This window comes from Sorex araneus, chromosome 9 (genome assembly GCF_027595985.1).
Source record: "Sorex araneus isolate mSorAra2 chromosome 9, mSorAra2.pri, whole genome shotgun sequence".
Taxonomy (NCBI): domain Eukaryota; kingdom Metazoa; phylum Chordata; class Mammalia; order Eulipotyphla; family Soricidae; genus Sorex; species Sorex araneus.
Window position 1 is genome coordinate 8254943 of NC_073310.1, and position 25395 is coordinate 8280337.

The 25395-nt window shown below is 60.0% G+C and overlaps 1 protein-coding gene across 5 annotated transcripts in view; it reads right to left on the bottom strand.

Moving 5' to 3' along the window:
* KSR2 (kinase suppressor of ras 2) overlaps window positions 1-25395 on the bottom strand; it is a 358678-nt gene that overhangs the window by 6158 nt on the left and 327125 nt on the right. For all 5 annotated transcript variants that reach the window (XM_055147006.1, XM_055147008.1, XM_055147005.1 and 2 more), the window contains 4 exons: window positions 13277-13373; window positions 12524-12657; window positions 8218-8349; window positions 551-680 (listed from right to left, as the gene is read on the bottom strand). In XM_055147006.1, the coding sequence (XP_055002981.1) occupies window positions 551-680; window positions 8218-8349; window positions 12524-12657; window positions 13277-13373 (493 nt within the window). The remainder of the gene's footprint in view (window positions 1-550; window positions 681-8217; window positions 8350-12523; window positions 12658-13276; window positions 13374-25395) is intronic.

Here is a 25395-nt window from a genome sequence, read left to right on the forward strand (position 1 = left end):
GGAAGAGTGCCTGTAAGTACTGTCTTTCCCCAAGAAAGGAAACTTAGAGTGGCAGACAATCACTCCAAGCATACCAGATCCACACTCTCCCTGAATCATCGGACTTCCGGGAGAGAGGGGATTCTCCCTGGGCTGTTTTAGAGGACCGTTATTAATTCAGACTCAGTTGCCCTGATTTAATCTAGATGGTTCTGAGCTGGAGGATGCCTTAACTATTTTTTTTAATATAGCGGCAAATAAAATCAGTCTCATCAAGATAGCTGACGTTTTAACGGACAGCTTTGAAAAATATGAGGAAGAGCGACTCACCGGTTTTCTTTGACTTATTAGTGAATCAAAGCGAAGGGAAACCCAGCCATGCTACAGTGCCCCTGCTGGTGGGACCCTGAACTGCAGGCAGGGGGCGGGGTGGTGGGTGGTGAGGGGGTGTGGCGAGTGCCTTCCTGACCTTCTGGGGAAGCATCTGTGACCTCCCAGTGAGTGAACGAGCCTCTGGACGGTGTCCCCTTTGCTAACCTGCCCCCCAGATCCCGCGCCCTCTGGGACTCACCGAGATTTCCTTCCCCATGCCGATCTGGCTGAGGTTGGGTTTCATCCCGTTGCCCATCTGCCAGATGATGGCTTCTGCCGGCTGCGTCTTGAAAGGCCACTCCCTGGCGTGCAGCTCATACCAGATGGTGCTGTGGGCAGATCGGAAGAAGGGGTATGGGTGGGGTGTGTCCCCGGGGACCCCGTAGGCTCTCACCACTGGTCCACCCTGTCCCGGGGTCAGCCTTGCAGGGCTGGCTCTCTGCTGAACACGTTCTCCAAGCCTTAGAAGTTCTGCCTGTCCCCGGACACTTGTTCAATGACAACGGCCGGTTCCCTGCCTCCTACCGATGCTGACCAACCAGCAGGCTGACGTGGGATGGCATCTATTAGCTAAGACTCATAAAGAAATGCTGCTGTTATGGAAAAAAAAAATTCCTAAGGCAATGTTCGGTTTGGTTTGATTGATTTTGGGGTCAGGAGGACTGGGAGGGTGTTGGGTGGTAGTCAATGCAAGGGTCCAAGGTGCTAGACCGGGGCGGGTGGTACCGAGGACTATGTGGGTCACTCGGGGGGTGCTGGGGCCTGCAGAGACCCCTCCTGTGGTGCTCAGGGGCCTCCCGGTGACACTCCGGGGACCATCTGGTGCTGGGCACTGAACACGCTAGGCTGAGTGAGTGGCCCAGCTGCTGTACCGTCTCCCGGCCCTGACTGCGTAATTGCAAGTGAACAAAGGCAGGGATATGACCACTTGCCTGTGTTTATCCTCGCCAGGTTTATAGCACAAATTCACGAGTCTCTCCTGCATCCTAATAGGGCACCAAGGACGCTTTAGCAATAAATGATTTTTAATCGCTTATTGCCGGCATGGTGTCTTGTTCGGTTTCGTTTTTGGACCAGACCCAGCTATGCGTGCGGCTTCCTCCCGGCTCTGCACTCAGGAATCCCTCCTGACAGGCTCAGGCGCCCACCCGGGGGGCCTGGGCTCAAACCCGGGGGGTCAGCAGTGCACAAGACAAACACCTGGCCCTCTCTGCTATCCTTCTGGCCCTGACATAGGTTTGTTTTTTTTTTTTTTTTTAAAGCATCCCGTGATGCTCACATTCCACTTTTCTGCCTGGTCCTTCACAATCAGGCATAAAATCTGAGACAATCATGCCGTGAAATACAGGTTGATATTATCCTCTCGACAACACCACCGTGATATGTATGTGTCTAGAGAGGAGAGAGAGAGAGAGAGAGAGAGAGAGAGAGAGAGAGAGAGAGAGAGAGAGAGAGAGATGCAGTGAAATGTCTTGACGGGCCACTCCTGGGGCCCGGCTGGGAGCGTTTTCTTTTCTAATCATGTTCTCTAAGCAGGACCAGCCCAGGTGCTCCTCAGTGCATCATGAAAATCGGACCAACATGGTCCTGGTCCTGATTGGATGCTGCAGAACCAGCACCGGGTACGTGGCCTCGCCTCCCCACCTCTGTGAAGCCAGATGCGTGCTCGGCCCGTGAGACGGAGGGGGAGAGTGTCTGTCCAGGAGAGATGGACGCGAGGGTCTGAGGCTGCTCTGCAAGGTCGAGAAGGATCCTTCTCGAGGCCCTGGCGGCGACATGCCCTTCACTCAGCAGAGGGCCGGGCAGACCTCCTAGGGTCCCCCTTCTCCTGCCATTCTCTACCCGCAGAGCCCCTGAGGTGGGAAGTGGCGATGCTCAGAGGTTGGGGTGTTGTCAGGCGGGGAGGAAGGGCGGGAGTTGGGGTGCTGGGGTGCGAGAAGGTGGTAGGGGTTGGAGTTGGAGGAGCCCCCCTCCCCTCGCCCTCCGCTGGCCCGAGCTCTGAGCCATCAGCCGCGCCTGAACCCAGGGAGGCATGAGAAACGGCTTCTGGTCCTGATGCTGACCTCCGGGCTCTTCCGGATTCCTCGGGGACGGCAAAGGCCTCACCTGTGGCTGCTTTTCCGATGCAAACCACCGCCCCGACCCGGCGCCCACAAGCAGGGCTGAGGCGGGCGGCCCCCGTTATTGGAAGGCTGCACATTCCAACTGGGTGGGATGGGGCAGGTTTGGTTTGGGGTCTGGAAATGCTACTTCCGTTCATTTACACGGGAAATATTTCAACGCTCCCCCCGACGCCCACCGCTCCCCGTCCTCCCACAGCCTATCAGAGCCTTCCAGCTAGGAGCACTTTGCTCTGAGGCGTTGCTTGGGACCCAGCAGCCTTCCTCAGAGCTTCTGAAACCTCAGCACCCACAACGTCAGCCAAGCCAGCCAGCCCCCCGCCAGCCCACTCAGCATCCCAGGCGCTGCCCGAGGAAGCCGCCATCGAGGCTAGCGTGCTCACGCCTCCTGCCGGCCCTCAGTGCTCCCCCAATGGCCCTGGTGCTCCCCCATCAGCCTTGATGCTCCCCCATCATCCCTGGTGCTCCCCTGATGGCCCAGGTACTCTCCCATCAGCCTTGGTGCTCCCCCATCATCCGTGGTGCTCCCCCTGATGGCCCTGGTGCTCCCCATCAGCCTTGATGCTCCTCTGTCAGCCCTGGTGCTTCCCTGATGGCCCAGGTACTCTCCCATCAGCCTTGGTGCTTCCCCATCATCCCTGGTGCTCCCCTGATGGCCCTGGTACTCTCCTATCATCCCTGGTGCTCCTCCAATGGCCCTGGTGTTCCACCATCAGCCTTGGTGCTCCCCCATCATCACTGGTGCTCCCCCGTAGCCCTGGTGCTCTCCTGATGGCCCTGGTACTCTCCCATCATCCCTGATGCTCCCCTGATGGCCCTGGTACTCCCCATCAGCCTTGGTGCTCCCCCATCAGCTCTGGTGCTCCCCCGTAGCTCTGGTGCTCTCCTGATGGCCCTGGTGCTCCCCATCAGCCTTGGTGCTCCCCCATCAGCCCTGGTGCTCCCCTGATGGCCCTGGTGCTCCCCCGACGGCCCCTGTGCACAGTGCCGACCCCTCCCCCTCTGGACATGGGCTCAACAAACAATGCTGTCCATTATCTGCTGACCTGACTGCTGCATGGGGCCCGAGGAATAATAAACGACATCGACATTTTGGCTTGTTGTCCATAGGCACCCCCTGGGTGGGCTCAGGGGCGATTCTCCAGCTTAGTGCTCAGGGACTGCTCCTGGTCACCCATGCTCGGGGGCCCCCCGTGGTGCAGGAGATTAACCCTGGGAACCCCAGCATGCAAACCATGTGCATTCTCCCTTTGAATCATCTCCCCGGCTCCAGGAGAACCGACGTTTTAAAGATTGGGTCTGGATCGCCCCACTTTACAGAGGAGCAGACTGAGGCTCGAGGTGGCACTGTATTGTGTCCTGGGCCGCAGAGCAAGAAAGAGAAGCATCTAGAATCCGAACTGGCTCACTGGACTACAGGACTGTGTCTGTGGCCATCGAGGGCCCTGGGGGACACTCCCCAGCCTTCTCAAGCACCCCCCATGGCGCGTGTGCTCTGAATCCTGCAGGAGGCGCTGCTGAGCGTGGGGCGGTGGCCATGCTGGGGTCGGTGGCCGCACAGACGCGGGGTCCACCCCTGGGACGGTGAGGAAGGGAGTGCCCCGGAGCTCAGCCATGCCGGGCACTTGAGGCGCGTCTTCATCTTCCACCCCCCCGCCCCCGCAGGCCTGCCTCGGTGCCGGAGACCTGGGTTCGATCCTTGGTGCTCTAGCACTGCCGCACTGTCGTCCCATTGCTCAGCGGTTTGCTCGAGCGGGCGCCAGTCACGTCTCCATCGGGAGACCTGTTGTGCCTGTTTGGCATATCGGCTACGCCACGGGGAGCTGCCCAGGCTCTGCCCCTAACGGGATACTCTCGGGAGCTATCCTTGGTGCTAACAACAACAACAAAAGATTAAAAAAAAAAGAAAAAGCGACTGGAGCCTGGAGTGAGGGTACCGGGGGCCACTTGCCCTGCAGGTGACCCATCTCAGGAGCACTGTCGGGAGCAACCCCCAGGCCAGGAGTAGCCCCTGAGCACAGATGGGGTGGCCCAGACCCTCCAAAAACAAACAAATCACACCTCCAGCTGAGTAAAGCAGGTCCCGAGGGAAGTCATTGCTTCACGGCATGACTCAGAGCTCAGTTTCCTTATCTGTCAAGTGGGGCCAGCAAGGGCCCCTTGGAAGCGGGAGTGGGGTGCATCCGAGAGACTCACTTTTTTAAAGTCCCCGAGTGCCGAGTTCAGGCCTGAGCGTGGCGTTCCCAAGCAACGGCTACACCTAATTGGCAGGACGCCAAGAGCGCCAGGTCCCCCGGAATTCAGCCAGAAAAACCTCATTAAAATTTCCTCTCCAGCCCAACTTTCAAGAGCGACTCACTTGAAGGAGCAAGGGCGCGGGAGAGGGGGGCGGGGGCGGGGGTGGGGTGGGGGGGAGAAACAAGAGAAAGAAAAAAAAAATAAAAGCTAACGACGAAAACCCCAGTGGGAAACCAATTACTCACTTTGGTACATTTGGTTAATTACATTCCTTTTTCTTTTGCTAAATTTATACTAAAATATGCCAACTTAATTATTGCAATTTGGTCTCAGATAACAATGTCTAACGAGATAAAGAGGGGGCCTCCCCGAATCAGGGCCAGTAGCCCCCAGAGGGGTCCAGGAGACAGCTGAGCAGAGAGCCCCGAGTCTGCCAGCACCCCGCCCTCAGGGGCTCACCGGAAGGCGGGCTGGGGGTCCTCGGTCCCCCTCGCTGCACGGATGTGCCCAGTCTTCACCCCATGTGTCCACGGGCCTGGGTGGGGGCCTGAGGGGGAGCAGGTTGCTTCCTAGGGGTCTCTGACGTGGGCTATGTCCTGGCTCCTCCCACTAGGGAGCAGGTGGAGCCCCCAACTTTCTTTTTGGGTCACACCCGGTGATGCTCAGGGATTACTCCTGGCTCTGCACTGAGGAATCACCCCTGGCGGTGCTCAGGGGACCCTATGGGATGCTGGGAATCGAACCCGGGTCGGTTGCTTGCAAGGCAAACGCCCTCCCCGCTGTGCTACCGCTCCAGCCCCGCCCCCAACTTTCTTTCCTCACGGCTGCCTCATGATTTCCACTGCCCTAATCCTGGCTACTCCCCCTCGGTTCTTTCCCCAGCCGCGCACCTGCCCTTTGGCCACCCCGCAGGCGTGGGTCCCACAGGCTGCCCACGCTCCCTGTGTCGGGGTCTGACACCTCTGCCCGCTGGGCAGGCCCCCACCCCTGCCCCATCCTGCCAGGCCCTGCCCGGCTGCCTGACGCCACCTGCCCCAAGGCACTCAAGGTGGCTCTCGGTGCCCCTCCACCTTCCACGGTCACCCTGGCCACAGCTGCCACCCCAAAACGCTTTCCCCATCCCACCCCTCCAGGGGAGACGTCCAGGCTGCCTTTCCCCAGCCCCCACGGGTCCCCGAACCTCAGTCTGGCCTTCCTTTCCATCACCCCAACACTCAGAACAGGGGGGTGGGGTGAACGCCCACTGCACGGCCATCAGCTTGTTTTTTTTCCTTTCTTTCTTTCCTTCTTTCTTTCTTCCTTCCTTCCTTCCTTTCTTTCTTTCTTTCTTTCTTTCTTTCTTTCTTTCTTTCTTTCTTTCTTTCTTTCTTCCTTTCTTCCTTTCTTTCTTTCTTTCTTTCTTTCTTTCTTTCTTTCTTTCTTTCTTTATTTTTTTTTTTTGCTTTTTGGGTCACACCCCGCGATGCACAGGGGTTCCTCCTGGCTCTGCACTCAGGGATTACTCCTGGTGGTGCTCCAGGGACCTTACGGGATGCTGGGATTCGAACCCGGGTCGGCCGTGTGCAAGGCAAACGCCCTCCCTCCCGAGAGCCAGTCTGCCCCCTCTCTGCTCCTGGTGCCTTTCCTCATGCTCCTTCCGTTAGCAACGCCCTGCCTGAGCCTCACCCCAACCACCCAATGCTCAACCTTCGACTTGGCCCCTACAGCCACCTCCTCCCCGCAGTCCTCTCCCATCGTCCCCCCCCCCCCCCCCACCGGCTGGACTTGGTTCTGTTTACCCTCAGCACCGCACTGATCAGACTGTGTCGAAATTGAGTGTTTCTGCGTCTGTCTTCCACTAGACGCGCTTGTAAGGACCCGGGGCAGTTTCAAGATATGCCACAAATCGATACGCCGCCTTTGTGTTAGAAATACACTCAGCGGTGAACGTCTCACGGCAAAGCCTTTAACCCTGGGTGGAAACTCAACGGCACTGTGTCTGCACAAAGAGGCGACGGCCGACGGTGCATTCGGGAAAATAGGGTGTTAGGAGGCGGGGCGGGGGGTCGGAGTGAACAGCTGGGTGCTGCCAAAGCACATACCCCAGCAGAACCTTCCGGCGACAGGAGAACAAAGGGGCTTGGAGACCTCCAATGCCCCCCTGCTAAAATCCGCCAATCCCAAGGGATACAGCTCATCAAACGGCCCAATGGGACGTGACGAAATGCAGGAGGCGTTTGTGCACCACCGGGGGAGTCTAACGCGTGTTTGGGCGCTTTGCGTGGGGCTGCCCGCCAGACGCCTGATCTTGCAAGACTGCCGTTAAATCTGGCCTTTGCTGTGCTTTTGGCCTCTGTGTCTGTTCTTTGAGTTTTCAGACTGGCGAGTGTTTTGCTCATGCTTACAAAACTGTCGTGCTGGGGGCCGGAGCCATAGTCCAGCGGGTAGGGCGTTTGCCTGGCCCATAACTGAGTTGGGTTCGAACCCGGCATCCCACAGGGTCCCACCGCCAGGAGTGATTCCTGAGTGCAGAGCCGGGGGGAGCTCCAGAGCATTGCCGGTGTGACCCCAAAAGCACAAAACCAAGACCAAAAAAAAAAACTGTCATGCTAGAAGAGGCCCCCGGCCTGGAGAGTGGGCAGGACTTAGCCTCTTGCTTCTCGCAAAGAGAACGGAGCAGGAGTGACCAGGGGCAGCTCCTGAGACCAGGCCTGGCAGGGAACTCCACTCAGGCAGCCCACGGAGGGGCGTGGTGGGCGGACCGAGGCCCCTGGCCCCCGGCCACCTGTGCAGGCCACCTTCAGCCAGTCGAGTCCTCGGAAGAGACTCCAACTGCTCGGCTCCTCAACCAGAGGAACCACTCGGCTGAGCTACCCCCCCCCCCCAGCCCCCAGCCACGGAAACTCGAGAGAGCATTTTAGCCCAAAGACCTTTTTTCCGAGGGTACTCCCCAAGCAGTGCTCGGGAGGCTCAGAGGGTTGCACCGAGTGATTCTCAGCAAACTGGGCTGGAAGCTCAAGGCGAACGGCTCCGGGGTGAGATGCCACTGGGGGCTCGAGTGCCATGGATTCCCGGCTCCCCACAGCAGTGCTCCGGGTGCTATGTGGTTAGCTGGGGACCAAACCCACTAACCCCAGCCTCGGACCCCAATGTCCTGGTTAGTCTGTGAGTACGACTGACCCGGCAATGAGATATGAATGAATGAATGAATGGATGGATGGTACCCATGAATGAATGAATGGACGGAGCCAAAGCCACCGCCAGGGCCACAGGCAGAATCAAGGCGTGGCCAGTTCGACTCCCTGAGTCTCGCCCATGAATCCACCCACCCGGGTCCCGGCCATCGGGTCTCCCAGCTCCTTAGACCCCGCTCCCAGAGAAGGCCGGGCGGGGCGGGGCCTGTGTGCGCGGGCGGGGCCAGTGCGCAAGGGCGGGGCGGGGCCTGTGCGCGCGGGGCGGGGCCTGTGCGCGCGGGCAGGGCGGGGCGGGGCGGGGCGGGGCCTGTGCGCGTGCGGGTCGGGCCACCTACCCGAGCGCGAAGACGTCCGAGTGCTTGGAGAAGGGCAGCTTGTCCTCCTCCGTGTCGGGGGACAGCTGGCGGATGATCTCCGGGGCCAGGTGGCACAGCCAGCCGTTCTGGATGCGCAGCTTGTCTTCCCGCCTGGAAGAGCAGGACGAGCCCCGTGAAGCGCCCGGGTGGGGGGTGCGGGGAGATCCCACTTCCCAGCCCTGCCCTTGCTCCCCTGGCTGGCTGTACGGCCTGTGCCCACCGGGCCCCGGGAACTGAGGCTGCGACGCTCAGGGCTGCTCCGGAGAGAAGCGTGTCAGCAGCCAGGCAGGGCCCCGTGGCGCGGGGGATTCTCCACCTTCTCCACCTCCGTCCAGCCAGCCCCGCCCTTCTCGCTGCCCGTGGTAGTAGCGGGCTACTGGGCAGGGGTGGGGTCCGGCTGCTGGTCTGATCTGCAGAGATCTGCTGCGGGGTCTGAGAAAGTCGCTGGCCTGGGTCAGGGCCGGCTGGGGCACCCGGACGTTGCGAGAAACAGCGGGCTTTCCTCTGCCCTCGGGTGCCCTCGAAGTCCTTCTGCGGTCACCCGTGTTTGAAAACCTCGGATGGCCAGAAGGCCAGTGTCGCCTGGGCCGGCGTGCCGCCTTTGATCCCTGCAGCTGTGTCCCCCAGAGTCGGGCCCCCGGCGGCCGGGCCGCCCTCCTCCCCCTTACAGAGCAGCCCGGAGACCCGACAGGCCTGGTCTCCCGCCGGTCTGTCCCCCAGGACCCAGTCGGGGAGGAAGGATGCTGGCTCCCTGCTTCACGGCGCTGCTCCTTGGCCAGAAACAGGGCCTCCTACCGGGGCTGAAATGGGAGCAGGCTGGCAGGGTGGCCACAGAGGCCTCCGGCCTCCCAGGGAGGCCAGTGGACGCGCGGCAGGGCAGGTGGGGGAGGGGAGTGGGCAGCTTTAAACCACCCGGGCGAGGCCCCCGCCGTCCTCCTAGGCAGGCGGACTCCTTGGGGTGCTCCCTTATCTCCCGGTCACAGCTCCCGCGCTACCTCTGAGAGGCTCCATCCAACAGGGCTCTCCGGGCTGGACCTGCAGGCCGTCAGGGCAGCCAGTGGCCACTGGGTTTACTGAGCCCAGCAAGTGCCACTCAAGCCAGAAATTTCCTTTTTTTTTGTTTTTTTGGGTTACACCCAGCGATGCACAGGGGTTGCTCTTGGCTCTGCACTCAGGAATTACTCCTGGAAGTGCTCGTGAGATCATATAGGATGCTGGGGATCGAACCTGGGTCAGCCGCATGCAAGGCACATGCCCTACCCACTGTGCTATCGCTCCAGCCCCCTGAACTTTCCATTTTATTTCTTTTGGGGGGGCTGCTGCATATTAAGTCTAAGTGTTTTAGGTTTCCTAGTGAACTTCCCCCTTTTCTCCCCCCCTAGAGAAGCTTACAGTGCTCTTAAGAGCCCCCCTAGCCCCCCGAGTTTATTTTTAACCTTTCCTTGGTATTCTACCTCTTATAGTTACATACCCCGAGCCCGTCTTGGTTACTTATAAGCCAAAACTTCTGGGGGTCTTCCTTTGTGGGGGGGTTAGGAACTATGGTGACGGACGCCTGAGTCAAGGAGTAGAATTAATCAACTCCCAAATATTAGGAGTATTAAAGGTCTTTCCGTGTTTTAGCAAAGAATGTTCCTCTAGAGTAAAATCTGAAAATGCTATAGGGGAAATAGAAAAGCAAGTAATTCACTACAAATACAAAGTCCAGAATCACCAGAAAGCTTGGCTTATAAGTCGCTGATTTGGAGCTGGGTCCAGAGAGTCCGTTTGTAGAACTTTTTTTTTTTTTTTGCTTTTTGGGTCACACCTGGCGACGCACAGGGGTTACTCCTGGCTCATACACTCAGGAATCACTCCTGGCGGTGCTCAGGGGACCATATGGGATGCTGGGATTTGAACCCGGGTTGGCCGCGTGCAAAGCAAAGGCCCTACCCGCTGTGCTATCGCTCCAGCCCCACTCTCTCTCTCTTTCTCCCTCTCTCTCTCCCCCTCTCTCTCACTCCCTCTCTCCCTCTCTCTCTGGTTTTGGGGCCATACCCGGCGATGCGCAGGGGTTATTCCTGGCTCCCAGGTCAGCTGCAGGCAAACACCCTCCTCGCTCTCCCTTCTCTCTCCAGCTCCTCAGATTCCTGCTCTCTCTCGAACATATTACTTCCTCTCTAAACCCCCCCAATCCCCGCATCTTTCTAAGTTTCCACAAAAACGATTTTGCTTCACCAAAGGGGGGAGAGGAGGGGGAGGAAGCAGATGGAGAGAGAGACTTGAGGCTTGAGTCCAAAGCAGGGGCTGTAGCTTAGGCCGCCAACGTTCTCCTGGTATGACTGGCAGTGCCGAGGGCCGGGGGCTTCTGGGCCACGCCCCTCCTCACGCCTCTCACCCACACGGGCAGGGGGGGGTGGGGATTTGCCCAGGAAGGGCCGGGAGGACGAGAGCCATCGGCGGGCGTGGGCTCCTACCGGGAGTGGGGCAGGCAATGGGCCCGGCCCCCCGGGGCGTCCTGTCCCCGTGGCGATGGGCCCAGCAGTGACAAGCCCTAATCATCTCCGTACTGGTTATTGTTATGGCTAATAGCGGTCCGTGGGTGGCTGGCACTACAGTGCTGGCATCCCAAGTGGCACCTTTCTCAGTGATGCCAGCACAGCTGTGCACTGGCTGGGCTGGGGACCTTCTCCGGGGTGTTCTGGGGGGGGGGTGTCTCTGTGTGTGCAGGACACGCTCAATGCACTGGCTGGCCCCCCCAGCCCAGGCCTGGCAGGACGCCCCCCACATCCTCCCACAGGGGCACCCCGTGCCACCAACCCCGAGCCCCAGGGTGGGCAGGACCACAGAGTGTCTCAGTGGAATGCCTGCACCCAGGGGGAGGGTGTGTCTGGCCCCCTGAGCCCCCAGAAACCCACAGTCAGAGAGTGGGTCTCCCCGTACACAGAGCCTCCAAATGATGAGGTGAGCGTTGAGGGACAGGGGCATCACCACAGCGAGCACGAGACGCCCAGCTGGCCGCCAAGCTCCGAGCCAGGTCCTGACATCTCGGACCCATTTCGATCATCTTCTTTTTTTTTCTTCCACTTCCGGTTCCTCTCCCCGGGCCCCAGGATGCAGGAAGGAAGGGAGAGCCGGGAGCCCTGCCCGTCTCCTCCTCTGCCTGGGCGCGGGCACAGACACTGCACGTCCCTCCCCGCACATCCTCCAGGTCCCAGCTGCTGGCCCGGCCCGAGAGGCCCCAGCAGCGGTGGTGGGGTCCTGACTTGGGGGGGGGGGTTCTCTGCCCTCGCGTCTACTCTGTGGGTGCTGAGCTCACAGCTGTTTTCTATCTCAGGTGCTGGACTGTGGTGTTTCGACGGCGCCATCTGGGGGCATGGGGGGGTCCAAAAGCTGGCAAAGGGCCCCCGAAGTCGGCTGCCTCTGCATCAGACAGAAACAGCAAGTTCGAGTCTCGAGGGGCTGAGGCGGGGCCCGTGAGGGGACCCCCGGCCGTCAGAGCTCCTCAGAGCGGCTGGAAAGGGGGCGTCACAGGATGTGAGGCCCGAGTGTGTGTGTGTGTGCGGCCCGGGCACAGACCCCAAATTAAAGGGTGCAAAGGGCGGCCCGGAATGCTGGGCTGTTTGTTTATTTGGGGTCAAGCTGTTTCTCACACGGGCACCTCGGGGCGGCCGGCTCCGGGGTGCATGGCGGCTGAGAGTTAATTCCTTAACGCTGGTTAATGATTCTCCCCGCCACGCTGCGGGGGACGGATGCAAACGGATACTAACTGCACCGTCTCTGCAGCGGCCTCTCTCCTCCGTGCTGGGGGTGGGAGGCCCGTTAGAAGGGCCCCCGGGGACCCCAGGCCGTCACCCGCCTCAAACCATCCTTTTATTGGTTTCTTTTTCTTGCCGAGAAGGAACGCGATGTGCAGAGCGTTCCCAGACTCACAGTTCACACTGGCCGGAGTCCCTAAAACTGTCTGATTTCCCTTTTGCTGGAGTAGAAGAAAGAAAGTGAATTCTCAGGAAACCCTGGGTAACCTCCACCCGGGCTCAGAGACGCCTTCTGGTCCATCGAGGACAAGTGCGGGATTTGGGGACGCTCGGTGCCCAGGGTGACGCCTCCCGAGGCCGTCTGTGAGACTGGCCCTCTGAACAGCAGAGCAAGCGCCGGACATGAGAGTTTGATCAGCCCCCCACCCCCGGCGGCGCCCCCTCCCCTCAGCGATCTCAGCCCCTACACCCAGAGTAGAATTCGGAGATTCCCCCACCCGACCCCCAACTGCCAAGAGCCCCCTCCTAGCCCCCCCCGCCCCTCTCACCTGCCAGCCTGCAGCACCCCAGAGATGCTGAAGAGCCCGAAGTCCGTGATGACCACCTTGCCGTTGTCGTAGAAGACGTTCTTGGACTTGAGGTCTTTGTGCAGGATGCCCTTGGCGTGGAGGTAGCCCATGCCCTGTGGGAAGCAAACGGGGATGAAGACGGGGGGTTGCCCGGGATCAGGAGTCTACCAGGCCGGCCCCCGGGGAACACGTGCTCCCCAAAGAGACCGCTCTGGGGGCCTCAAGGTGCTTCCGGCAGGACGGAGAAGGAGGTGAGGTGGGGTCAGGCAGGGACCTGCAAAGGCCACCCCCCAGCTCAGGCCCCCTGCAGAACCCTCTCCCCGCAGCTGTCCCCAGAGGGGAAGGGCGGCTGGGACCAGCCAAGGTGAGGCTCCTGAGAAAGGAATGCTCCACCCCCGACCTCTCAGGCCCTCTCTGAAACATAACCCATCTGCCGGAGACGGGGTCTTTGCGTCTGCGTAGCTCAGCCTGCCTGCAGGGGCGGGGGCACCCTCTGATCCAGGACGAGATGCGAATGGGGTCCGCACCAGGCCTGGGGCTAGAAGGGCACCCTTGACGCCACCGTTTACTTCCTCTGGCAGCTCAGAGCTGTGGCTTCCAACGGGACACGAAAGCCCCAAGCCAACCGAGGAACGAGATGCTGGCCAGGGGACCCAGGACGGGCCCGTGGACACCGCTCGGCTCGGAGGGAGACCAGCCAAGGGAACCCGCAAGGCCCCAGCCCACCGGCACCTTCACGATCTCCTGGGCGATCTGCCTCGTTTTGTTGACGTCCAAGACGATCTTGGCGTCCCGCACCACGGAGTAGAGCGTCCGTCCCTTGCACAGGCTGCAAAGCAGGAGGAACAGGAGAAATGACAGTGGGGGGTGAGCGAAGCTGTGTGTCCCGGTCACTCGCAGAAGGGGCCGTCACTGTGACGAGGGGCCTTCTGAGATAACGAGTCTGTCAGTGGCTGACCCCCTCAACTGTGCTGGGGGGCAGTGGGCTGGGAAGCAGGTTCTCCCAGGTCCCTTGGAAATAGTCCCCTCAGCCCACTCCCACCCCGGGCATCTGGGCACTCCCCTGTCCCGCCCCAGGGTCTAGCCTGGTCCCTCAGCACCACCTTCGCCCCGTGCCGGGTCCCGCCCGCAGGAACTGCACCTGTGGCTGAGTGGGGCCCTCAGGCACCACTCGGCCTCTCTCTGCTCCCGGGCGGGCGGTACGATGTGGGCACAGTGTCTCCTGCGAGCCAAGTGCCACCGATGCCTCCAGACGGAGGAGTGCGCCCCCACCCTCCCCCCCCCCGCGGTGCCCCCGGCCTGTCTGGAGCGAGGGATTCTCCAACTCCTTCCAGCCTTAAGTGCCTTTGAGGGGCTGCGGTTTCTGGCGAATGGCGGATGCAGTGAACACTTTTTCCTTTGGCAAACATTGTTGGGCTTGGTTTTATTTTTTGGGGGGCTCCCAAACAGTGCTCAGGAGTGGCCCCCAGCGGTGATTTTCAGCCACCCGTCACTTCAGTGCAAGGGCCTGAGGATCGGGTGCGGCGTGGCCCCTCCCCCCAGTGCTAGGAGGTCCCTGGGCCGCCCCGGCTGCCCCAGGGAGCATCAGGGATGGAGCCAGGTTGAGCGAGCCCAGTGTGTGCCCTCCTGCTGTGCCACCCCGGGCCCTGGCACCTTCTCCTCCAGGTGCCCAGAGCCCCTCCCTTGCCACCACCAGGAACCCCTGTTCCCGGCACGGACAGGATCTTCGTGGGGAGTTGATTAACTGTTCCCGGAGGAACGAGTGAAGGAACGAGGGAATGAGTCGAACCCAGGCTCGCCACGGCCACCCCAGACCCTCATGGCCAGCTCAGGGTCTCCAAGGTCGGCTGTGCGAGGAGGAAGATTTTTTCCAGAGTCCAAAACAAAAGGAGGCGAGGGGTGGGGTGCGGGGTGGGGGCGGGGCTTCTGCTAGTCTCTAGGCGTTTCCTTCATTCCTGTAGGTGTGGCTGCGTCCCGGTGTCAGAGACGGAGCTCAGGCCGTCTGGTGCAGGCAGCACTTGACTCAGCCCCGACCTTGCTCCCCGTTCACTCTGCGTCTCGGGGAGTTCCCCGGCCCCTCTGGCCCTGCCTTCCTTGTGGGTCTGTAAGATACTGAGTGGGAAGTGCCGCCCTGTGGTTAGAGCACATGGGTGTGGAGCAGGTGGTGGAGGCGCCGAGCACAGCACAGGCGGAACCCCAGGTACCCTCAAATACAGCCCCCCCAGGCCCCCAGCACCCCAAACATCAGGCCCACGGCGTCAGGCTGAATGAGGGTTTACAGTCAGATTCTCAGCTAGTGGCTACGTGCCCCTGGGCAGGTAAGCAAAACTCTCAGAACCTCAGTTTTATTATCTGTGAAACGGGGCTCACACACAGTTCCTGCCTCACCACGTGGCTGAATCACTGAGACACGAGGCGGGCAAAGGCGGAACCACGGTCTGCACAGCCCTTCGCATTATTCAGGGGGTGCTGGCTGGCCACTCTGGGCAGCAAGTGACTCCTAAAAACGCTCTCACACACTCACGTCCGTGCACACACACATACACACACATTCCACACAGCACTCGTATACACAGCACACACACAACACACACACACAACACACACAGCTGTGTGTCCTTTACCTATCGTTCCTCCTGCTCTCCATCCACCCACCCCAATACCCGCCCCCTTTACTGACCACCCGTGACCTTAAGGGGAGCTGCCCCTGGCAGGGGGCGCCCCGGGGCCCGGCCTCACTGGCCCAGACTGCCCAGTGAGCAGGAGAAGAGTGGGCAGCCACGATGACTCAAGGCCCTGCTGAGGTCTGGGGTGGTGTGCTGGCGGGGGTCGGGGGGGGCGCTGGGCTGCCCGGCCCATTAATTAAATGATCTTGATATTTAAGTACTCGGGACCACTCGCTGCCCACGCCGATGACCGGACAGAGCCCGGAAATCCTCTGCCCATCGCAGATGGCAGGACAGCCACGATAGACTCCCCCGCCTGCAGACTCCTGCACGGGTCCCTGCGGCCGAGCCGCGGGTCTCCAGACCCCCACTGTCCCCTCCCCTGCCCCCCTACAGCTCACACTGTGTGGGATGCAGCCGCCCACCCCGTGCTCCCCATGGCTGCTGACGGTGCTCCTGCCTCAGTGCCCGCATGCCCTGTGGCCACGCGGGGACCCTGGGACAGGTTGGTGATTAGATCAGTCCCAGGCCATGAGTCACAGCACCAAGAGGGACTTCATGGCTCAGAGCGTCTTTCTTTTTGTTTTGTTTTTGGGTCACACCCGGCGATGCTCAGGGGTCCCTCCTGGCTCTGCACTCAGGAATTACTCCTGGCAGTGCTTGGGGGACCCTATGGGATGCTGGGAATCGAACCCGAGTGGGCCGCGTGCAAGGCAAGCGCTCTCCCCACTGTGCTATGGCTCTGGCCCCACTCAGAGCGTCTTAAGCCCTGCAGTGCTGAGCCTTCAGACCGTTTCTCTTTCTCTTTCTGGGGATGGGGGCTCCTAAGCAGTGCTCGGGGGCCACTCCCTGAGGTACTCGGTCACCAGGCACGAGAGCCAGTGCTATGGTTTGAGAATGCAGTTGCTCGGGCCCTGCAAGCTGGTACTGGGGGCCACCGGAGCCACACAGGGCAATTGCGGGGGCCTCCTGGCCCACCTGCCAGTGTCTGGGGGCCATGTACTACCAAGGTTCGAACTACTCGAACTCAGGACCTGCTTCTCACAGCTGGCTGTATCCTGGACTTCAGAAATTTGCATTTCATGTATATATATATATATTTTTTCTTTCTTTCTTTTTTTTTTTTCAGGGACAGTCACGCCCAACAGTGTCTCGGGAAGCACCCGGTGCTGGGGATCAAACCTGGGGCCCCTCCACGCGCTGCAGCCCTCGGCACCGTCTCCCCAGCCCAAGAAATGTGCATTTCAAACAAGTTCCCGAGTGCCGGCCTGCCGGTGGCCCAGGGCCCCACTTGGAGAATCGAGGCTCCAGGCCAATCTCATTTGACTGGGGCCCAGAGATAAGTTAAGTCCACAATCCACTTAGCGAGGGCCACGCGGGGCTGAGGCGCTACCGTGCAGAGGACACGGCAGGCCTTAATCTCGGGGCGGGCCGTGTGCGGCCGAAACCAGCAAACCAGAGGAGGACGTGGCAGGCAAAGGCCATGGGGGCGCAGGCAGGATTACGTGGGGGTGCAGGGGGGGGAACGGGGGGGGGCTTCCTGCGCCAGGACAGCTGGGGGAGAAGCCCCTGCTGACAGCATGGCTGGGAAGGACCGGTCCAACCCCAGCCGGGGCTGGCCTGGCCCTGCCGGTGACGAGAGCGGGCAATGGGAGAAACCCGGGGGCACGGAGACCCACCCTGGCAGTATTTAACCCACCCTGGCACCGTCGGTGAGATGAATAGCCCGCCCCGACTTCACTTTCCAAATGCAAAGTCCGCTTAATCGCCCCCTCCCCGGAGCCCATAAATCATGATCTAAGCGACAGGTGGCATGCTCCGTCAACTTCCAGCCGCTGTGGGCTCCCTCGAAGCCGCTCCGCCAGCCCAGGAGGACGGGGGTGGGGGCCGGGGGGGCCACGGGGGCCTTGGCATCGACACCCCCAGGTGGCAGCCCACCAGGACGGGCAAGGCCAGCTGGGTGTCCCCTGCTCGCCTGGCCGACTCGTGGGGAGGAAGAGCGATGGGGTCCCGGGAGCCCGAGGGGGCACTCGGCGCAGGTGGGCGTGATGGATGAGAGCGACACGGCTCGCTGCCCGCGTCCCGGGCGCCAGCCCCGCTCTCTCGCAGGGCTCAGGCGGCGTCCTGCGCTCAGCGCACCTGGGGGGTGGGATCGGGGGCTGGGGGCAGGTGTGCGGAAGCTCACGCCTGCGGGAGAAGACGCCTTAGCAGAGGAGCTGTTGGCTGACCCCAGCGGGGTCGGGGCCTGGGAATCTGTCCCTCTGCCCGGCTCGGGGACCAGCTCCCGCCCAGCCCGCCTGCTGCCCTTTCTCACCCATCTCCACATCCAGACCTGGGCAGAACTCGGGGTTACCAGCAGCCATGCGGAGACAAGCCAGGTCGGTGGGCGGGGGCTGGGGCATCTGAGGACCCCGGGGCTTCTGGCTGGCAGAGACAGACTCAGGAAGAACCAAGGACCCCACCCCATCCTACTTCAGTGGCCCTGGTCACTGGGAGATGCCTGGCCAGCCTTCTCCAGAAGGCCAGGAGCCAGTGCCTGTCCAGTGAGTGATGAAGCTTCCAGAAGCTTCTCCAAGCAGAGAGAAGGGTCTCTGGGGCTGGACATACACATACCACATCCTGGGTCAGACCTTTCTTTCTTCCTTCCTTTCCTCCTTTCCTTTTCTTTTTCTTCCTTCCTTCCTTCCTTCCTTCCTTCCTTCCTTCCTTCCTTCCTTCTTTTCCTTTCTTTTACCTTCATTCTTGCCTTCCTTATCTTTGTACTTTCCTTTTTTCTCTCTTTCTTTCCCTCCCTTCCTTCCTTCCTTCCTTCCTTCCTTCCTTCCTTCCTTCCTTCCTTCCTTCCTTCCTTCCTTCCTTCCTTTCTTTTACCTTCTTTCTTGCCTTCCTTCTCTTTGTACTTTCCTTTTTTCTCTCTTTCTTTCCCTTCCTTCCTTCCTTCCTTCCTCCCTTCCTTCCTTCCTTCCTTCCTTCCTTCCTTCCTTCCTTCCTTCCTTTTTTTCCTTTTACCTTCTTTCTTGCCTTCCTTCTCTTTGTACTTTCCTTTTTTCTCTCTTTCTTTCCCTTCCTTCCTTCCTCCCTTCCTTCCTTCCTCCCTTCCTTCCTTCCTTCCTTCCTTCCTTTTTTTTCCTTTTACCTTCTTTCTTGCCTTCCTTCTCTTTGTACTTTCCTTTTTCCTCTCTTTCTTTCCCTTCCTTCCTTCTTTTTTCTTTCCCATTATTTCTTTCCCTTTCTTCTTTCTTCCTTCAGTCCTTCTCCTCCTCCTCCTCCTCCTTCTTCTTCTTTCTTCTCCTCCTCCTCCTCCTTCTTCTTTCTTCTCCTCCTTCTCCTTCTTTTTTTTCCTTTGGCTGAACAGTAAACCCTGCAACTGTATCAGCACACCGTAAAAGCAAACCATCTACTTTGTATGCATTAAAACCCGCAGACAGGAACGACTCTGGGGCGTTATCACGGCGCCTTCAGGGAGTGGGATTAGGGGCTCTTACAAGTCGGGCAATTTTCCCCCCCTAGCTATGTACATTTCCCCCCATAACTTTCTTTTCCTGATTCTTTCCCACGTGTGTTACTCTTGTAAACTAAGGGAAACGAAAGGCTGGAGAGGGGCCCCGGGGCCCCGAGGGGGTGTGGGGTACGAGCGGGTGCTGACTCAAGAGACAGTTTCACGAGGTGCCACGGCCACAAACCTGAGTGTGACTCTGATTCTCTCCAGGGGCTCGGGGACTTGGGGGGCTCGCCGCTGGCACCTGGGAGGGCAGACGCCCCCTGCTGCCCCTTGCATGGCTCTCTAGAACCTTCTGGCTCGGCAGCCCTGAATGTACTCTACTCTCAGCGAGCAAGAGGGGCCTCTTCCCTTTCTAGTGCTCTAAGGGGAAGAGGCACGGCTGTGTGTGTGTGTATGTGTGTGTGTGTGGGGGGGGTGGACATCACCCCACGGGATGTCTGGGTCCTTCCTGCCCCAGGAACGCTGGGTCCAAGAGGGAGAGGGTGGGAGAAGGAGGGTCTAGAAGCGCAGACAGGGGCCAGAGCAATAGCACAGTGCACACCTGACCCCGGTTCGATCCCCAGCACCCTGAGGATCCCCTGAGCACCGTCGGGAGTCATTCCCCGAGTGCAGAGCCAGGAGTAGACCCTGAGCATCGCCGGGTGTGGCCCCCACACAGAATATAAACCAAACAGACGAAAAGAGAAATGCAGACAGTTCTGACCCTCGGCGAAGACTGGGGGAAGCGGGCAGGGAGGGGGTGAGCTTCCTGCTGGGTGGGGGAAGGGACCCAACCCGGGGAGAGAGCAACGAGGCAGGTAGGGACAACTGGAACCCAGGCGATGGGCGGGCGGTGGAGACAGCCGAGCTGAAGAGATGGAGGGACCCCTATGGGCAAGGGGCCACTTCGACGGCCACAGGCCCAGCGGCACAGCCTGCCGGGGACCCAAACGTGACCCACCTGGTCTGCAGCCGGGCAGCCCCGCTGCCTCCCGAGAGACCCACAGGCACTCCACCGCGGGGGGGGGGGGTGGCTGGCGCGGGTCGCCCTCCACTCGGGGTGGTGGCTCCTGGCAGCCGCACGCGGGGGCCAGTCAGTTCTGCAAAACACAGCTGGTGCCAGAGCCCTGAGCCTGCACCCGAGTGCTGTTCCGGGCCCCTCCCGGGTTTCAGAACAGGGCGGGGGATGGGAAACCTAGTTTCTGAGCCCCCGAGACACTCCCCTCGGGGTAATCTCAAATCCCCAGAGCCTGGTGGGGGGACGGCACATCCCCCCGCCCAGGAAGCAAAAGCAATGCCTCGGGGAACCGGATCCTTCTTCGCCGCCAGGATGTGGGGGGAAGCCGGGACAGAGCACCCAAGGGCCCTGGCTCCCACCAGCTCAGGCTACACCGATCATCCACACTGGGGACACTCGGACCCGGGCTCTGATGCAGTCCACAGACCACATCCAGCCTGCCCCGAGCCAAGGACGGCTTGACACCTTCAGGGATTCCAAGGATAAGCTTTAGCGGCCCGGAAACAGAACCTGCCGTGCAAACAGCCGTGCCCGTGCACTGTCCCGGGGGCACCACCTTCTTCTTACCCACTGTCAACGGAGGTGCCGGTGGCAGTAGCGGAGTCGAACAGGCATCAGGGCGACTGCAGGACAGACCCCTCCACCCCTATACTGGGCCTTTCTGGAAAGTGTGTGCGGACCCCTGGCTCCAAGGGCCTTGGGAGACAGCAGCTGGCTTTGAGGAGGAATTGGACCCTGAGCCATCCTTCTCGGCACCGACCGCTCAGGACCTCGCCAGCCTGCCGGCCAGGAAGCCCAAGTCCTTTGTGGATGGAGCGAGAACAACTCAGTCACCCCCAAGACAGAAAACCAGGAAGGAGATGGACAAGGATGTCACCCCAAGGATGGAGGAAAAGCAGAGAGGGGGAGTGCTGGAACTCCCAGCACAGCGGGAACAAGCAGGAGAAAGAGCGAAGAAGAGAGAAGAAATTGGGCGGGCGGCAAGGGGCCCGGTCCAGACCCTCACGAGCGATGGGTGAGTCCCCGGATAACTCACGGCACTCCAGCCCCCAGTCCTGGGCCCCACAGTGTGGCTGGGGTGGGCTGGAGAGAGCTCAGCGGATTCCAGGGTGGGCTTTGGAGACGAGAGACCCTGGCTCTACTCCCAGCAACGCTATGTTCCCTGAACTCTGCCTAGCACTTCGCCGACACAGGAATCTGAGGCTGGACCACTCAGCAGGGCTGAGATGGCATCTTCCTGGGTGCTGGCATGGCGGGGCGGGGGGGGGTGCTTTTCTGAGTGCCCACAGATCTCTGTCATCTGTGCTCACTTTTATTTCTATAAGGTCCACACCTGGCAGAGCGAGGGTGGGGCGTTTGCTGGGGCCTCTCCCAGCAGAGCTGTCCCGGCCTGGCCAGCGGAGCCTGAACCGGTGGTGGGGGCGACCAGGCTGGCCCTGGCCTGGTCAGCGCGGTGCGTCCAGAGGCAGCAGGGAGAGCCGGGCTGGGGAGATTGGATTTCCTGTTTTTGTTAATAGCTTTCTCCTGCTTCCCCCAGATAGAAAGCCAGTCACCCCGGGGATGTGACCTCGCCTCTCAATCACGGAAAAGAAGAAAATAAACGTCCAGAGAGATGAAAAACACAGGTTCCGTGGCCGGAGAGGCTGCCATGTGACAAGGCCACATCTTCATGGGAAAGATGAAAACTGCCGTGTAATCCTATTACGGATACTTCCATTAGTCACCAGGCCTCACCTTGGTAATCTGTTTCAATTCCAAGTCCTGTCAGTCCCCCAAACCCAATTTAGGAGGGACGGGAACGAAATTTAAGTTTGTGCCAATTCCTCCGACATGGCCAAAATCCTTCCCAGGTTCATCTGGGGTTCTATTTTCTTTTCTAAAGCTCTTAACTCCAGAGACCTCCCTTCCGACGTTCACCGGGTAATCTTGCACCCCCAGGCCTCCGTAAGCCCCCAGAGCACCGAGTTCCATCTGCAACGCTCTTAGCAGAGCTCGAGGGCTCAGGCCAAGCAAAGGTCTGGCCGCACCAAGAGCCAAGGTTGGTGTGTGCCAGGACGCGCGGGGAGGAGGGTGCGAGCTTGGGACACATGCAGCACTACAAGGCTTAGGGTTTCTAGAACATTCCCTCGATGCAGCTCAGGCCCATATCTTAGTCTTGGGTCAGGCCTACCCAGAGTGGATGTTGTCATCATGTCAGCCCTGCCACAGGTGTGTGTGTATGTGTGTGTTTGTGTATGTCTGTGTGTGTGCATGTGTGTGTATCTGTGTGTGCATATGCAAGTGTATGTATCTGTATATGTGCATGTGGAAGCATGTGCGTGTATGTGTACATGTCTGTGTGTATGTGCATGTGTATCTGTGTGTGCATGTGCAAGTGTATGCATGTGTGTATCTCTGTGTGTATCTGTGCGTACATGTGGAAGCATGTGCTTGTGTGTGTGCATGTGTATTTGTGTGTGCATGTGCAAGTGTGTGCATGTGTGTATCTGTGTGTGTGCACGTGGAAGCACGTGCTTGTGTGTGCGCATGTGTATATGTGTGTGCATGTGCAAGTGTGTGCATGTGTGTGTGTGTGTGTGTGCACTGTGCCTGCGGGGGAAGTTGGGGGGGAATCTCAAACCTGGAAGCCAACCTGGTGACCTGCCCCTGAGCCCTGACCCCTGAGCCCAGATGTTACCCCTCTCTGGCTACTCTTTCTGTTATTGGGCCACCCTGGCTGGTCGCCCTTACTATCTCTCCAACACAAATACAAGGTGTTTTTATTTTTCTGTGTGCTTTTGTGTGGAGCCACACCCGGAAGTTCCCGGGCCTTCCTCCTGGCTCTGTGCTCAGGGTCGCTCTGAACGTGGTGCAGGCAGTGGGACGGGGTCAATCATAGGCAAGGCAATCACCTTGACCTCTGTATGGCCCCCCTGCCCCTCCCTGGCTGTTTTCAGGGGTCTCCCAACCTCTGGCTGGGTTGTATCTCGCACCCAGGGCACCCTAAGAAAGTAACCACACTTCGGGGAGCCTGCTTTGGGCTGGATGTCTGAGTCCCATCCCAGGTCCCCCCGATGTTGAACCCTGATCCCCAGTGGGGGGTGTTAGGAGGAAGCTGGCCTCTGGGAGGGGCCAGCTGGGGAGGATGTGGTCTCAGGAGGAGGACTCCTGTCCTTCCAAAGAGACCCCCCCTGCACTCCAGAACCCTCCAGCCCCATGAGGTGACCAAGAACCAGTGGGGCTCCCCAGACACACCACTGGGCTCCCCGACCTCCAGCCTGATGGTTTGCCCACTGGGAGAAATAAATACCTGCTGTGGAAAAGCCGCCCCCAGGCACGCTCTGCACGTGGGGCCCCAGGCCTGACCCCTGGCTCTGCAGGGTCCCCCCCCGCCCCCCCCCCCAGGAGCGGCCCTCCAAACAAAACGAGAACAAAACCAACCAGTGCTCGGGATTTCACTGAAGCAGCCCCGTGGACGACTCCAGGGCCTGAGTCGAAAACTGGTGCTGAGGAACAGCTGTCCCTCTCAGCGTCGCTGAGAACATTCTAGAACATGATGGATGCACCCCGTGCCGGGCCCCATGCCCAGCACGCAGCAGTGGCAGGAGCTACCCTCTCTGCTATGCCCCTACCCTCCCTTCTCAGGCCCAGGGATGAAGCCTCTGCTCCCGCCATGGGTATCTGTCCAGAGTTGGTGTCTTTCCCCCTTGACCACGCTCAAGACCATCCCTCCCTCACTCCCATTTCTTCCCAAATGTGTTCCGGGTGACAGCCCGCCTCACCTCCCTGGCTTCTCCCTGCAACCCTCACGCCCCCTCGGTTTCGACCCTTCCTGGTGGAACGGCGGCCACAGTTCCTGTCCCCCGCCGGAGAGGGGCACGCGTGAACGAACACACGAAGGATAACAAAGACATTTCCGAAACCTTCGACTGAGGGACGCCCGTTCCGAGCATCTGTGATGAGAAGAAAACCCGTCAGCGCCGACGGGCCCGCCAACGTACCGGGCCAAGAAAACATCATCTCTGTCAAAATTAGGACCTAAATGTCAAGACTCCCAGATGCAATTTCAGGCATTATCTCAACGAGGCACCCTGGAAGAATTAGGCTATGGATTTTATTGCTTTTTCCATATTATATGTTAACACTCTGTTTGGCAGCCTGGAAATGATATTTCTCTCTCTCCAATATCATCCCTTTCCATTTAGCAAACATTGATGGTTTTTTTTTTTCCTTTTCCCCCTTCCTGGAGCTGTCAGTTTGAGGGTGCGATTTCTATCTGGCAGGGAGCATGCGCACTCGGAGCTTCAGAAATGCCTTCCTCCGTGGTGAGGCGCGGCGGGGAGGGGGTTGGGATGGCCCCGTGCTGTCCAGAAGTGGGACTGGTCTCCTTCAGAGGCCTCTCACAAGGGGCTGAGTCCACGTGGGGCCCAGGAAGGAGGGTCGCCGAGACACCCACTGGGATTTTTCTCCCTGGTGGCGTGGAAGTTGGCTGGTGGCCCAGAAGAGCAAGCACGGGTGTCCGAGCGGCCAGCAGACCTGGGCACGACCCAGCCGAGTCACCCGGACACACTGCCTGACCTCTCTGTGCTGTTGAGCGTGGTCAGCAAGGCCAGTGTAACACCACTGCCCCTGCCAGTTTCAGGAGACATACCGGGCGTGACACGGCATGGTTGGTTCCTGCCTTGTGGTCCTGAGAACACGCCGGGAAGGGCCTGGTCCTGCTGTGCTGGACTCACGGGCTGGACTGTCCCCCCAAGGGGAAGCACAGTGAGATGCACGAGCACCCCTCCCCCCACGGCCCCTGGATGCAGCCACCCAGGTGTGCAATGATACAGCAGGTGAGGACCCGGGGAACTGCCTCCTGGGTCCCAGAGACGGGGTGCCTGGTAAGGCCCTTCTAGTCCAATGGAGGAGGCAGGCGTGTCATCCCCCTCCCCCAGTTCAGGCCACATGGTCAAGGCTGGCCCTGGGGGGTGGAGGAGAGAGAAGCTGGGGGCAGGGAGGGCTCCTGTGGGGGTGCTGTTTAGACATCACCCCAGCATCACCGCAGACTGGGGGCTCAGGGAAGGCAAAGAGCTCCTCTTCAGCAGTGCCCCTCCCGTGAACCCCAGTGGTCACCCGGGAGCTGTCCTCTCCCCGCCCCCTCCCCACCTGCACCCCCCCTATGGGGGATGCATTTCCTGACATCTGTTGCTTGCACCTCCTCTGCCCCTCCTACGAGAATTTTCCACGGCAGAATGACAAAGGCTTAGCCCCTGGCCCCTGCCCAGTGCTGCCCTGGCCTCAACGGGTGGCCGGAAGTGAGCTCAAGAGGTGACCGGAAGTGAGCCCAAGACTGCTGTTGGCGGCAATGAGGCCCACGAGGATGTGCCGGGAGGAGGGTGTCCATGCAGTGACCACTCCCACCCTCCCACACACAAACACACACACACACACACACACACACACACACACACACACACGACTTGGGAGGTGCAGTGTAGGGGGAAGGCACAGTCAGGACCCCCTCCTCCATTCTAGAGGGGGTGAGGCTGGCCCGTCGTCAGGCCGGTAAAGCAGGTTGAAGCACAGCAGGGCTGAACTCAGCCGGCAGAAACGCTTTACTGGAAACGGCTCTGGGCCAGGGCTCGGCTGCCCATTTTACAGATGAGGAAGCCGAGGCTCACAGAGTCTAAAGGACCGGCCTGGGTCCGCTGAGCACTGGGAG